Source organism: Ruditapes philippinarum, unplaced genomic scaffold (assembly GCF_026571515.1).
Source record: "Ruditapes philippinarum isolate M1 unplaced genomic scaffold, ASM2657151v2 ctg5059_1_1_1_1, whole genome shotgun sequence".
NCBI lineage: Eukaryota > Metazoa > Mollusca > Bivalvia > Venerida > Veneridae > Ruditapes > Ruditapes philippinarum.
Genome location: NW_026862943.1, coordinates 37,823 through 50,813, shown reverse-complemented (window position 1 = coordinate 50,813; position 12,991 = coordinate 37,823). Strand labels below are relative to the sequence as shown.

Here is a 12,991-nt window from a genome sequence, read left to right as displayed (position 1 = left end):
AGACCTTGTAAAGATGTACAGAATTATAAGAACGTAACAAAACATGACTAAAGCTTTATGATGTGATTCGCAACACAATTAAAAATAAAAAGATTTTATTACTAAATCTTTATAAATTAATGGCAACAGTGAAGATAATGATAAGCCAATTGATCCATTATATATATAATGTATAAGTTCAACCAGATGGGATTCGATTCTTAATGATAAAGTTTGCTAGTCTACAGCATAAGATAACATGTATGGCGCGAATACTTTAAATTAAAACCACATTCGTATTGTCTTATCCGAAAGCGGAAAATAGATTGTCACTTAGTGATTGCGGGGGGGGGGGGGGGGGGGGCGTGAATCACTCCATGTTCCGTAGTATCTTTTTACGACATTGAGAAACGAACTTCCAATGTTTTAAATTTTTTGATGGAAACGAGTGAAAGTTTATCTATGAAATAAATCTTTAAATATATATAATTATATATCAGACAAAAAATACAAACAAATGCAACATTAAAATGAAGACGTAAAAATTTACCTGTTTACGATAGCATATCCGAGGCTACGGCCAACAATTTTGTGACCTTGCCGGCTGAATTCGTAAACCCAGAAATATGCTGTCGACACTTGCAGTGAAGAAATGTAAGCTGCAGATGCATTGGGACAACTTGACCTTTCATGCCTTTAAAATGTCGCGTCCGATTAAATTAAATGATAAATTTAAAATATCACAGTTCATTAGACCAGCGGGTGGGGTAGAACGATTTTGCATATATAATTCCCAGCACCAAACATTACATCGCGGTACACTCAGACCTATTATCTTTCATTTCAAAAGACTGACATGAGGAAACCTGGCTTCAAAACTGAACTGACTGTCTAAAAAATTAGGTGCAATTTGAACGGTGTAAACCGATTTACAAACTTAATTTTTTATAACACAATTTGTCTGTTATCGATACAACACATTTTAACTGTCATTTTTATGCAATGATTATGAAAATCTAATGGTCTAACCATTTTTTGGAAATAAGCACTGGTTCTTTGCCACTATTTTTAGCGTAAGTCCAGGGATTAGCAAGGTTGGCGGTCTGTCGGCCAGTATTTTTGGGCAGCATGAAATGCCCTAATATAACTAAATATTGCCTTAATATACCCAAATATTGTTCAATTATACTACAAATAAAATTTTTATTCTAAAAAAGTGCTGTTTTAATCATGAATACAATAGACTATTGCTAATGACCAAAAATACTGCATGGCCCTAATTACTTTACAGGGGACTGGGGCTTTGGCCATCAGGTAGGAAAATTCTCATCATTTTGAAGAAAAATGGGAATTTTTTCTGTCAACAAAAATTCTCATACAGGGTATTTTCACGCTATCTGATATCACCAGGTGCCCAAACATAAGGCTCCATTCTCAATCTAAATTGTTTTTTTCCCCAAAATGTTGAATTTGTTATGGTCAACTTGTCCCCTAAACTTGACACCTATTTTCTTTTCATTTCAAATTAGAAAATGAAAAATTCCATCTATTCTTAGTGTAAGGTAGAGTCTAGCTGGTTGGTTACCAAAAAATCCCAAACTTGACTCCTTACTGAGATACCTAGACCTCCATGCTTTACATTTCTTGATAATGACAGTTTATTATTATTGTCTTTTAATTTTGTCAATAATTCTTGCATGGTATTAAAATTGCCCTACAAAATGAGATCGCAATAGATCCTATACTATACTTATGTAATCCTCGCATGTATCAGTGCTTTACACTGGGCATGTAAAAGAACCAAGGAATCTATTCAATAAGAGTTAGGGACTTGTTCCCGGATTCCCTTGTATCTCATAGCTGTCTCTAGAGTCTGGTAAGGTAAGGACCCTACTGGAAATAAGTGCTTGCACTTTCGCAGACTTCCCGAAAGTTGAAAAAAACTGTCAGACATTCGGTCTGACAAACCATGAAAATCTGTCGGACCGAAAAGAAATCTGTCGGACCAAATAAAATTGATCAAAATCAAAGATTAACTTGTGTTTGTATTTCTTAGACACTTTTTGTTTTTAATTTTTTCGCTGTAAAAATCGGCACATTCCTTACAGCGCATTTTCATCTCCTCCCTATCATACACCAACGATTCACTGTCTTGCTTCTATTTTTCATTAAATTTTGTCTCAGGTCTATTCTTTTTATCCTTTTACTGCTGTTCTGCGCGTTCCTCTGACGTAGATTTTTGATTTTTCCCAGGTTTGGCACCTTTAGCGACGCCATTTTGTATACATGCGGCTTGGATAAAAGCCGGACAGTCGGACCGATCCGGAATAAAAACTAGTCGGACCTGATCAAAATTTATCGGACATGTCCGTCGGACCGACGTATTTCGGGAAGTCTGCTTTCGTAGGTTATCCTTGACCGCCCAGTCTAAAGAAAATCAATCAATCGTACAAAAGAGGTATTCCTAAAATGATAGACCTTGTAATTTGAACTGTCCTGACTCCTCTATTACAGTGAGAAACAGGAGTGTTTTGATTAATGATTTAAACATAATTTTCATAATAAAAACAGCTGGTATAGCAGGTAGATATGGTGCTTAATATGATTTTCAATAATTGCATACATTTTAAAGGGCATAAGCTATTCTTTTGTTGTTGTTGTTTTTCTTTTACAGTAATACTAAAAGCAATTGTATTTCCTTTTTTTTTTTTAAAATGACTGAACTTTAGCATTGAAAAAAACCCAGCAGAAACACATTTTTTTAAAACAATAATAGATTTTTTTCTATTTTCAGTAATGCCAAAAGCGTTCAGCGGTGTAAGGTATGTGGATCTTGTTTTACCAAAATGTCAGTATTAAGAGCTGTTACTGATTCAGTTATTGCACACTTAGTTACTTAAACCTGCAACTTGACTATTTAAGCCACTAGATGGCGCTGGGGCAGATTTTCATGGTATTTTTGACATGCTTCACATCTAACAGCCCTTTTTTGAAATAGTAAAATAACCAAGAAGTATTTTGCATAAAAACTTTTTGTATAACTTCTTTGCAACATTTGAAATAAAATGGCAGAGACAGAAACTGTGTTTTTTAGCAAACTTTTCAAAATTTGAATGTTGAAAACAGTTGTTAGATTTCTTTAAACTATTTTATATATTTATGCCCCCATTTCGAAGAAAAGGGGGTATTTTGCTTTGCACTTGTCGGTCCGTCGGTCCGTAGACCAAATGGTTTCCGATCAATAACTAAAGAACCCTTAGGCCTAGGAACTTCAAACTTGGTATGGTGATTGGTCATGACCAGCAGATGACCCCTATTGATATTGGGGTTAAGGGGTCAAAGGGCAAGGTCACATTGACCTTGTAGGTAAAAATGCTTTCCAATCAATAACTTAAGAACCCTTAGGCCTAGGAACTTCAAACTTGGTATGGTGATTGGTCATGACCAGCAGATGACCTCTTGATTTTGGGGTCAAGGGGTCAAAGGTCAAGGTCACATTGACCTTGTAGGTAAAAACGGTTTCCGATCAATTAACTAAAAACTCTTAGGCCTAGGAACTTCAAACTTTGTATGATGATTGGTCGTGACCAGCAGATGACCCCTATTGAGTTTTGGGTCAAGGGGTCAAAGGTCAAGGTCACATTGACCTTGTAAGTAAAAACGGTTTCTGATCAATAACTTAAGAACGCTTAGGCCTAGGAACTTCAGACTTGGTATGGTGATTGGTCATGACCAGCAGATTACCCCTATTGATTTTTGGATCAAGGGGTCAAATGTCAAGGTCACATTGACATTGTAAGTAAAAACGGTTTCTGATCAATAGCTAAAGAACCCTTAGGCCTAGGAACTTCAAACTTGGTATGGTGATTGGTCATGACCAGCAGATGACCTATTGATTTTGGGGTCAAGGGGTCAAAGGTCAAGGTCACATTAACCTTGTAGGTAAAAATGGTTTCTGATCAATTAACTAAAAACGCTTAAGCCTAGGAACTTCAAACTTGGTATGATGATTGGTCTTGACCAGTAGATGACCCCTATTGAGTTTTGGGTCAAGGGGTCAAAGGTTAAGGTCATGACCAGTAGATACTTGATAACCCTTATCAATTGTTTGATCACTGGGTCAGAAGTCATGCATAATAACCTTATCACATGACTAATTGGCTGCTGATAGGGGGCATACATGTTTTACAAACATATCTTGTTGAAGGGAGATTTTGAAATCAGTAGATTTTCTGTTGTTGTTTAGAGGATTGTTGCTTTAATATATACATCTGCATGTTCTTTTTTTCTGGCCATTTCTTGTAATGGCTGTTTTGTTGTAATGAGCTGATAATCACTTAGTCTTCATGAAATTAGAAACTAAAGTTAGGAATGAACTATAAAGTGTAACAGAATGCCGCCACCAATGGGTTAAAACTATTTATCAATGTCTACTAGTTTCAATGACAGCAATAATTTTCATTGCAACTTCCACTACTTTTGATCATAAAAATGATGTAAATTGGCCATGGTAATGGAAAAGAAAAAAGTTGAAAATTATTAAATGCATCTTATAAAATGTTATCATGGTGTTATGGCATTCTTGTTTTATTCATCACAAGTACAACATAATAAATGAAAGTATTATTTTCTTGTAATTATTACAGTTTACTCACTGACTTATGAAATTAAATTCAGGATTCCAGCTAGGCAAGAAATAAAGGAAAAAAGTTACATATCTCTTCAGAGAAAAAAAAATCCATTTGATGATGGAATAACGAACAGTTTTGTTCTAACACCTGAAACAAGTGGTATTTAAATTAAAAGCATAAAAAACTTGTCTTAAGTTTAATATTAAACTTAGTGATTTATGTTTATTTCAGGGTACTTTCCATTACACCATGCCGACAGGCGGCAGCTGTTGCACAAAGCTCGGATGCTCAAGTTGCAAAAGCCCAACCATTGGCGCAATATGAAGATCTTTATCCAAGCTCCGAAAATATCCCAATATCTTTAGAAGAGAAGGTTGCTAACTGGAAGAGAGCTAATGAAATCTTTTTTGGTCCGGAACGTGATTTAAAAAATTTCCCACATCCTGTTATGCCAGTCACAGTTGCCGAGACATACCACTTTGGAATTATACCAACAAGATGGTTTAAGGCACTTTATCCCAAGCTTGGTGTCAGTGGTAATTTGATTTTTTTATTCCTCAATTTATGGCAGGAAACAGTTAAAATACAGGAACAGTCCGTATAAAGGTTTTTTGGTAAAGTTCCAAGGGCTTTACATTATTACCACCTGGTAGAAAGAAGGAATATTTAACACTTAACCTACTTAAATTGTATAATAAAATTTGCCTTGCTTTGAATTTGGTACATTCCAATGGAAGTTTAAAGGTATACTCTAATTAAATACTTTTTCTGCAGTGTTCCATTTTATTGCATCAGTAGCAATAAAATGGAACACTGCAGAAAAAGTATTTTAGCAGATTCACAGGCCAGGGTCTATACTGTTGACTATATTTTATTGTGATAAGAAATGAGTATATGTACATTTATTTTATGCTATAAACCAGTTAGATACTGGGTTTTATCCATGTGATAAAATTCATATTACCAGCCAGGTGATATAGCTCTTACATTTGAATTTTATGATTCCATATATTTGTAAATTTATATAAAATTTATTGTTGCATTTTATTCTTAATGAATTATTTCTGGATTCAAATATCACTATTGGTCTAAAATTGTTAATAGTAACTTCACAATAATGATTACAAACTACTTTTGTTTGTGCAGCAAATAGCCATTGAATGTCTGACGGCATCTTGGTTATGCATGTCTTTTCTGCCCTTCATTGAAAACAGTTGAAAATTGTTCATATTATACTTATCAGGAATAAAATAAAACTAAAATTTGTTTCCATTAGTGAATATGCTGTATACTATACATCAAGGTGAAAAAAATAGCCATATTTTCTCTTGTGTTTTGCACTCGTGAAAATATTGCAATTTTCTCACTTTCCAGTGCGATTTATAGCATATTCACTCAAACAAATATCCTTAATGTTATATAATGTATTTGTTGATGCCCTGATTTTACTATTTTTGTTATTTTAGGTGGCTACACAGTCACTCTTGGAACAATTCTATTTCTTCTCAGCAAGGAGCTTTTTGTATTGACCTATGAAACCATTGAGTTGATAGCCTTATTCAGCATATTGAATGCTGTGCGCTGGAAGTGGGGAGATAACATAAAAAACTTTTTGGACAGGAAACAAAAAGTAAGTCTACTTATACCTTTCCCCAAACAAAAGTTGGAATTATATATAGATATATTGGTTTGAGGTTGTCTGTCCAGTCATCTGTGTGCAATTCTTCCCGCCAATGACTTATTAAAAGGTGTTTTCTAATTTTTGTTACATCTTTCAATATTTTGATAATAAACAAATTACATAGTCAAGGCAAAAAAATTGCAGATTCAAATGGTACATAACTTAGCTTTGTAACTCTTTACTTTTCTGTATGCAGGAATACTTCTATGAGTATATGTCTCATAATTTCAGTAAGCAAATCATGAAAAGTACAAAAGTTACATTGAAAAAATAAGTACCATTGGAATAAGAAAATTTTTGCCTTGAACATCTTATATGTTTATTGTCTATTTTGACTGATTAATTGAAATACATCGACAATGTACAAGTTTGGAAACATACATGGCCAATTCTTTTTGCTTATAACATTATGAAAACATGATATTGCCTGTTAAAATGAGTCACAATATTTAGTCTTTGATCGCCTCATCCTAACTACATGTATGATTTATAATTTTACATGTATATCCTAATGTGTAGATCTGTATGGGTGTCGATGGCCCAGTGGTTATGGTCTCCTTGATTCCCTTGTGGGCTTGAATTTCACAAGGGACTTCTTTCATGTGAGGTAACTGTCCAGCTAACTAAAAGAATGCCTGTGGTTCTACTCAGGTGCCCTTTATTGTCTGAAAAAATGCACAGAAGGGCACCTAAGGTTTTCTTTCACCTGTACAGTTGGAAAGATTCTATATGACCAATATTGGTGGGAAGTAAAACCCAACCAGAAAAAACACATATATAGGGGTTTGCAAATTTATGGACTAAATATTTTAGCTGTTTCAACGTTGTTTTTTTAAGTTTTAAGATTTTTGATTGGTTACATGGTCATGTATAAACTGTTGTTAGTTATATAACCATTTATAATACTGCACTTTTGTAACGTCGCTTTTCATTGGATAATCATGACGTTTATATAGTTTTATATACACGGCTACTGTCGATTCATGAAGAAATCTTACTTTTTTCTTTAATAAGTGATGCGTGCGGTATTATAAATTCGTTATAAAGATTGTTGACAGGATATACGGCCGTATATAAACGGCTGTTTGAAATATAACCCTCGCCTGGCGGCTCGGGTTATATTTACAAACAGCTGTTTATATAGGGCCATATAAACTGTCAACGATCTTTATAACTAATATTATATTGGGCCTTATAACATTTCAAAAAATCTTTTTAACTATTAATATAAACCAAACTCTTAGTGAATTATTTCATGTGAAAAATAATTGACTTTTTCTTTAATAGGAAAAAATGGATTTTCTGTACCACACTCCATTGCATGAAGCAACAAAAGGCTACAAAACTGAACTTACTCAGATCAATACTGAAATTGAGAGAAAAGAAGCTATCCCAACTATCTTTGAGGCTAAACGGGTATGCTCTGTTTTCATTGTTTATCTGTTTTCATAAATCCTAATGCATGATCTTAAAGGGATCATCATGTATTAGTTTAGAATGAAAAAGTTGGAAAAATTCAGAGGTATACTACACATTTGTGAGGAGTGGAAAATTCTAATTTAGTTTTGCAAAAAAATATATATTTATTAGTCATATGGCCATATGCTAAATTATTTGTATAGTATGATTTCAGTGCGCTATGTTTTCATATAATCAGCATATAGATGGTTATATCTAAAAATGCTTCCAGCTTATCTCAATAAGCATTGAAATCCAAAAAAAACTGCTGGTTCAATCCTTGGGCAAGGCAAAATTTATCTGTGGTGACTGATAGTGGGCATTTGTCTTTTGAAGCTGATTCAGAAATTATATGGGAAAAGTAAATAGTCATTTGTGGAGAAATTGAAAATTATTGACTGGTTAGTTATCCAGGCAGAAAAGCTTGTTAAGTGCAGAAAAATAAAAACAAACATCCAAAATTTCTTATGTTACATTCTAGCAAGTCATAGTAATAGATATTTAATCAAGGCCATAGTAATAGATATTTAATCAAGGTCATAGTAATAGATATTTAATCACTAGTATTCATCTTTGTAAATGTAGAAAAAAAATGATTGGCCATTGAATTACGGTACTGTAGAACACTTAAGATAGAAGTGTGCTGTTTTTTCAAATGCAAAAACATGTTTATCTTTCTCTTGGAAAAAAGAACATAAGAATAAGATGAAAGGCTTGTTGAAAACTGTATTCTGTAAAAGAAGACTAATGAAACATTTACATATGACATTGATTTTTTTTTATTTCTTATTAACAAGTTATAAATTATTTCAGGCTCTGTTATGATCTTAAGGTTTTGCTAAAATATATTAATAAATATTTTTGGTTTCAGGAACAAGTTGATCTACAGCTAGAAGCTGAATACAGGGAACGATTGGCTAATGTTTATGCTACGGTCAGAAATCGTCTGGTATGTTTTTTACAATAATGTCCCCCTCATATTATAATGATTAACATTAAATCCATCTTAACATAGATCCAAATACCTTCTGGATTAAAAAACTAAAATTCTGTCTTAAACCAGGCCAAAAATTGCCAAGTTAACTTTAATGGTAACCTTAAAGAGCTCTCTGTAACTTGCAAAATATACATGTACAGAATCTATTTCAAACACTAGATGTTGTATCCTCAGATAGCTGTTTAAATCTTCTTCACCTCTATACATCTGATATATAAGCATGTCCCTCTTTTGATATTGAATTGTACTTTATTACTTAACAAACCCTTAATGTGCAGAATTTTTATGCCCCCACAGAGTGGGAGCATATAGCGTTGCACTTGTCCGTCTGTCTGTCCGTCCGTCCGTCTGTCCGTACGTCCCGAAATCTTGTGAACGCAACTCCTCTTAAACCGGATGGCAGATTTTGCTTAAACTTCCAGGGATGAACAACCTTAATGTGTAGATGGTAGTAAAGGAAGGAATTTTTGCTGAGACCAAATTTAACAGAATTATGGCCCTTTGTTGATTTTTTCACTATATACCATGTAAAAATTTTGTGAACGCAACTCCTCTTAAACCGGATGGCAGATTTTGCTTAAACTTCCAGGGATGAACAACCCTAATGTGTAGATGGTAGTAAAGGAAGGAATTTTTGCTGTGACCAAATTTAACAGAATTATGGCCCTTTGTTGATTTTTTCACTATATACCATATAGAAATTTTGTTAACGCAACTCCTTCTTAAACCGGATGGCAGATTTTGCTTAAACTTCCAGGGATGAACAACCCTAATGTGTAGATGATAGTAAAGGAAGGAATTTTTGCTGTGACCAAATTTAACAGAATTATGGCCCTTTGTTGATTTTTTCACTATATACCATATAGAAATTTTGTGAACGCAACTCCTCTTAAACCGGATGGCAGATTTTGCTTAAACTTCCAGGGATGAACAACCTTAATGTGTAGATGGTAGTAAAGGAATGAATTTTTGCTGCGACCAAATTTAACAGAATTATGGCCCTTTGTTGATTTTTTCACTATATACCATATATATGTTGTCAGTGGGGGCATCCGTGTCCTTTGGACACAGTTCTAGTTGAAATGGACTTGACCACCTTCCAATTTTTGAACTGTCCTTTAATTGGAGATTGAAGTTAGTCTGCTAACAGTATAGAACTCGACCAGACTGCACTGATGTTTTATACTGGTGGCAGATGTTAATCCATCTTGCTTTAACCAGGTTTTTTTCACTGTTGACTTTATGAAATGGAAATACATTATGATCAGAAATTTAAATCATGAAAAATGATTTTACAGGAGTACCAGGCAGATTTGGAACACACAGTTCGATCTTTTGAGCAGACCCATATGGTAAACTGGATTGTGAACAGTGTGAAAAAAGGAATCACACCACAGCAGGAGAAAGACAGCATTGCAAGCTGTATTCGCACATTGAAGGGCTTGTCGGCCACAGCATCTATTTAAATAACGGAGAAATCACTAACTGTAGTTGTTTTATGATGATAACATAGTTTAATATTGTGTTTACAAATACGAAATTATTTCAATTTTCATCACAGAAAGTTCGTACCATGTATGGTTTTGGTTTTCGATGCCAAAATAATTTCTTCATTAAAAGTGAACATGGAACTTTTTATAGACTTCATTTTGAGAGATTGACAAAAATGTAAGAGTTGATATTTAAACAAAAATTTGTTTGAGGAATTAAAGAATTTGTATGTTGAATATTGTTTATTTTGTGTTACCATCTTGTAAAATTTCCAAGTAACTAGCCAAAGTGGCCTGTGAAAAATAAGTAGCGAAACACCTTGGTTTCTGAAAATGAAATGAATTTCAAATGGAACAACTAATTGTCCCCCGCCTTTTCGAAGAAAAAAGGGGGATATAGAAATAGGCTCCGTCCGTCTGTCTGTCCGTCACACTTTCGTGTCCAGTCCATAACTTTGTCATTTGGTAATCTTATTTTCCACTTTCGAGCACTTTTGGGCTTGTCAAACACCTGATCTACCCGTACGAAAATGTGGCTCTTGCATTTTGGTGATGTAAATTAGGTGATGTAAAGTAGTTTCTGCTTGCCCTGGGCAGGTTTGAACCAGTGCAGCTAGAGATGTTGGTGTTTTTGTCGCCTTGGATACTACTTGAAGGCACCCAGCGGGCATTAAAGTATAATTGCTACACTGGAAAAAACATGCCATGATGGAAATACTTTTTGGTATCGGGTAATACAAGAACCCTGGAGTTTTTCTTTAGGTTATATCATACTAGTATTTTGGGGGGGGTGCTCAGTATTTTAGGGTACCATTGAGTTCATTTTACATGTGTGGGTACCTTCTAGTATATTCGAAGATAAGTGGGATGACAATAACCCCAGCAGCAAACAAAATCCTTAGATTATCAGAAACTCATGCTGCCAAAATTTATATACTTCCTATTCGATTCTGGTATTACAATATTCCAAGCAATGTCTTGCCAAACCTCGAGTTTTGGGTTCGTCTGTTGGAAGGGACAGGTGTAAGAATGAAGATGTGATCCCTGATAAGACAGCAGATTTCAACTTTTAAATACTGGACACAGTAGAGACAGACACAATGAGAAAAACAATTATGATATAAATATATTTCTGTATCATTACCAAGAAAGCTCCCAGATGTTCAACTTCTTCCCAAAACATAACATGTACCTGACCATGTCAATAAAAGGAAAACGGAAAATATTAGAAATTTTGAAACAAAATCTTAAGTAAATCCCTTCCGTAACAAATATGGCAAGAAGTAAACTGTCATACCTAGTCAAACATGTGAAGTCTTTAGTAGATGCCATTGGCAACAAAGATGTAGGTGTTGTTAAAAACATAAAATGAATTAAACTTTGAAGAAAATCTAAGATGAAAGAAAAGTTGGGAGTAAAAAAAGAAGTGCAATTGTAATAGGATGATAAGACACATATATTAAAAGATAAAGTGAATACCTCCAGAAATAAAGAAGTTATAGTTAAAATTAAATATTCTTTAAGAAAATTTTATGTTTAATTGGAGATAATTCTGGAAATACTGATTCTAGAGATACGAACCTAATATGTTGACAAGGAACATATATTTGGAGTGAATAACTCAAGAAACAAGCAATTATCATAGTATTGCAAGCAATCCATAAGTCCCCTACCGGTAAGAGCCCAAGCAACATTCTGAAGGGCCATTGGCCATTCACTTATGTTCCTATTTTAAGTAAATTTGTTGAAAAAGTTCTTTAAAAGTGATCACAGGAAACAGTTTTTATGTACAGACGGACTGAAGGACACTCTAAAGTTATTTTTTAAACATCCCTGTTATCAAAATATAACATTTTTAAAATCCTATCATGATTGAAGAAGTTGGAGTAAAAATTACCAATTTCTCAAAAAAAAAATCTAAGTTCAAAAGGGGCATAATTCTGGAAATAGTCTTGCTAGAGTATTGAACACTCACAAATGTTGAGTGATAATAAGAAACATTTATATGAAGTTTGAAGTAGATACATTCAGAAAAAGAAGTTATTAAAAAAAAAAACAATGTTTTTTTCATGAAAATTTTAAGTTCAAGGGAGGTAATTCTGATAAATTTTGTGCTAGAGTTGTAAACCTTGTCACATACGATGTGGTTGATTACAAGCAACTTATATTTAAAGTTTGAATGAAATACCTTAAGAAATAAAGAACTTATAGTGAAAAAATTTAAAAACTAGAATCAGAAATCTTGAACTTCAGTCTATTTGTTGCCATAGCAACCAGAATGTTCAACATAGGAAGATAAGAAAAGGATGTGCATAATTTCCATACTGCCATATACCCATATGTCAAGTTTCATAAACATATTTTCAGTACTTTTTGTGTTATCACTGGATCCAGGTTATGTGTAAAATTTGCCATATTTTCAGTCTATTTGTTGCCATAGCAACCAGAATTTTCAACATAGGAAGAAAAGAAAAAGACGTGCATAATCTCCATACTGCCATCTATCCATATATCAAGTTTCATAAAAATATTTTCAGTACTTTTTGCGTTATTGCGGGATCCAGGTTATGTGTAAAATTTGCCATATTTTCAGTCTATTTGTTGCCATAGCAACCAGAATTTTCAACATAGGAAGAAAAGAAAAAGACGTGCATAATCTCCATACTGCCATCTATCCATATATCAAGTTTCATTAAAATATTTTCAGTACTTTTTGTGTTATCGCGGGATCCAGTTTTGTGGACGGACTGACGGA

General features: G+C 33.8%; 1 protein-coding gene across 1 annotated transcript; it reads left to right on the top strand.

The window, feature by feature from the left end:
- Window positions 1-495: 495 nt before the first annotated feature.
- LOC132720690 (ATP synthase F(0) complex subunit B1, mitochondrial-like) lies at window positions 496-10,473 on the top strand. Its single transcript, XM_060704873.1, has 7 exons — window positions 496-633; window positions 2,774-2,801; window positions 4,842-5,146; window positions 6,077-6,240; window positions 7,579-7,707; window positions 8,621-8,698; window positions 10,045-10,473. Exons 1-7 carry the CDS (start codon window positions 606-608, stop codon window positions 10,210-10,212), a joined length of 900 nt encoding a protein of 299 aa, XP_060560856.1. The 5' UTR covers window positions 496-605; the 3' UTR covers window positions 10,213-10,473.
- The last annotated feature ends 2,518 nt before the right edge of the window (window positions 10,474-12,991 follow it).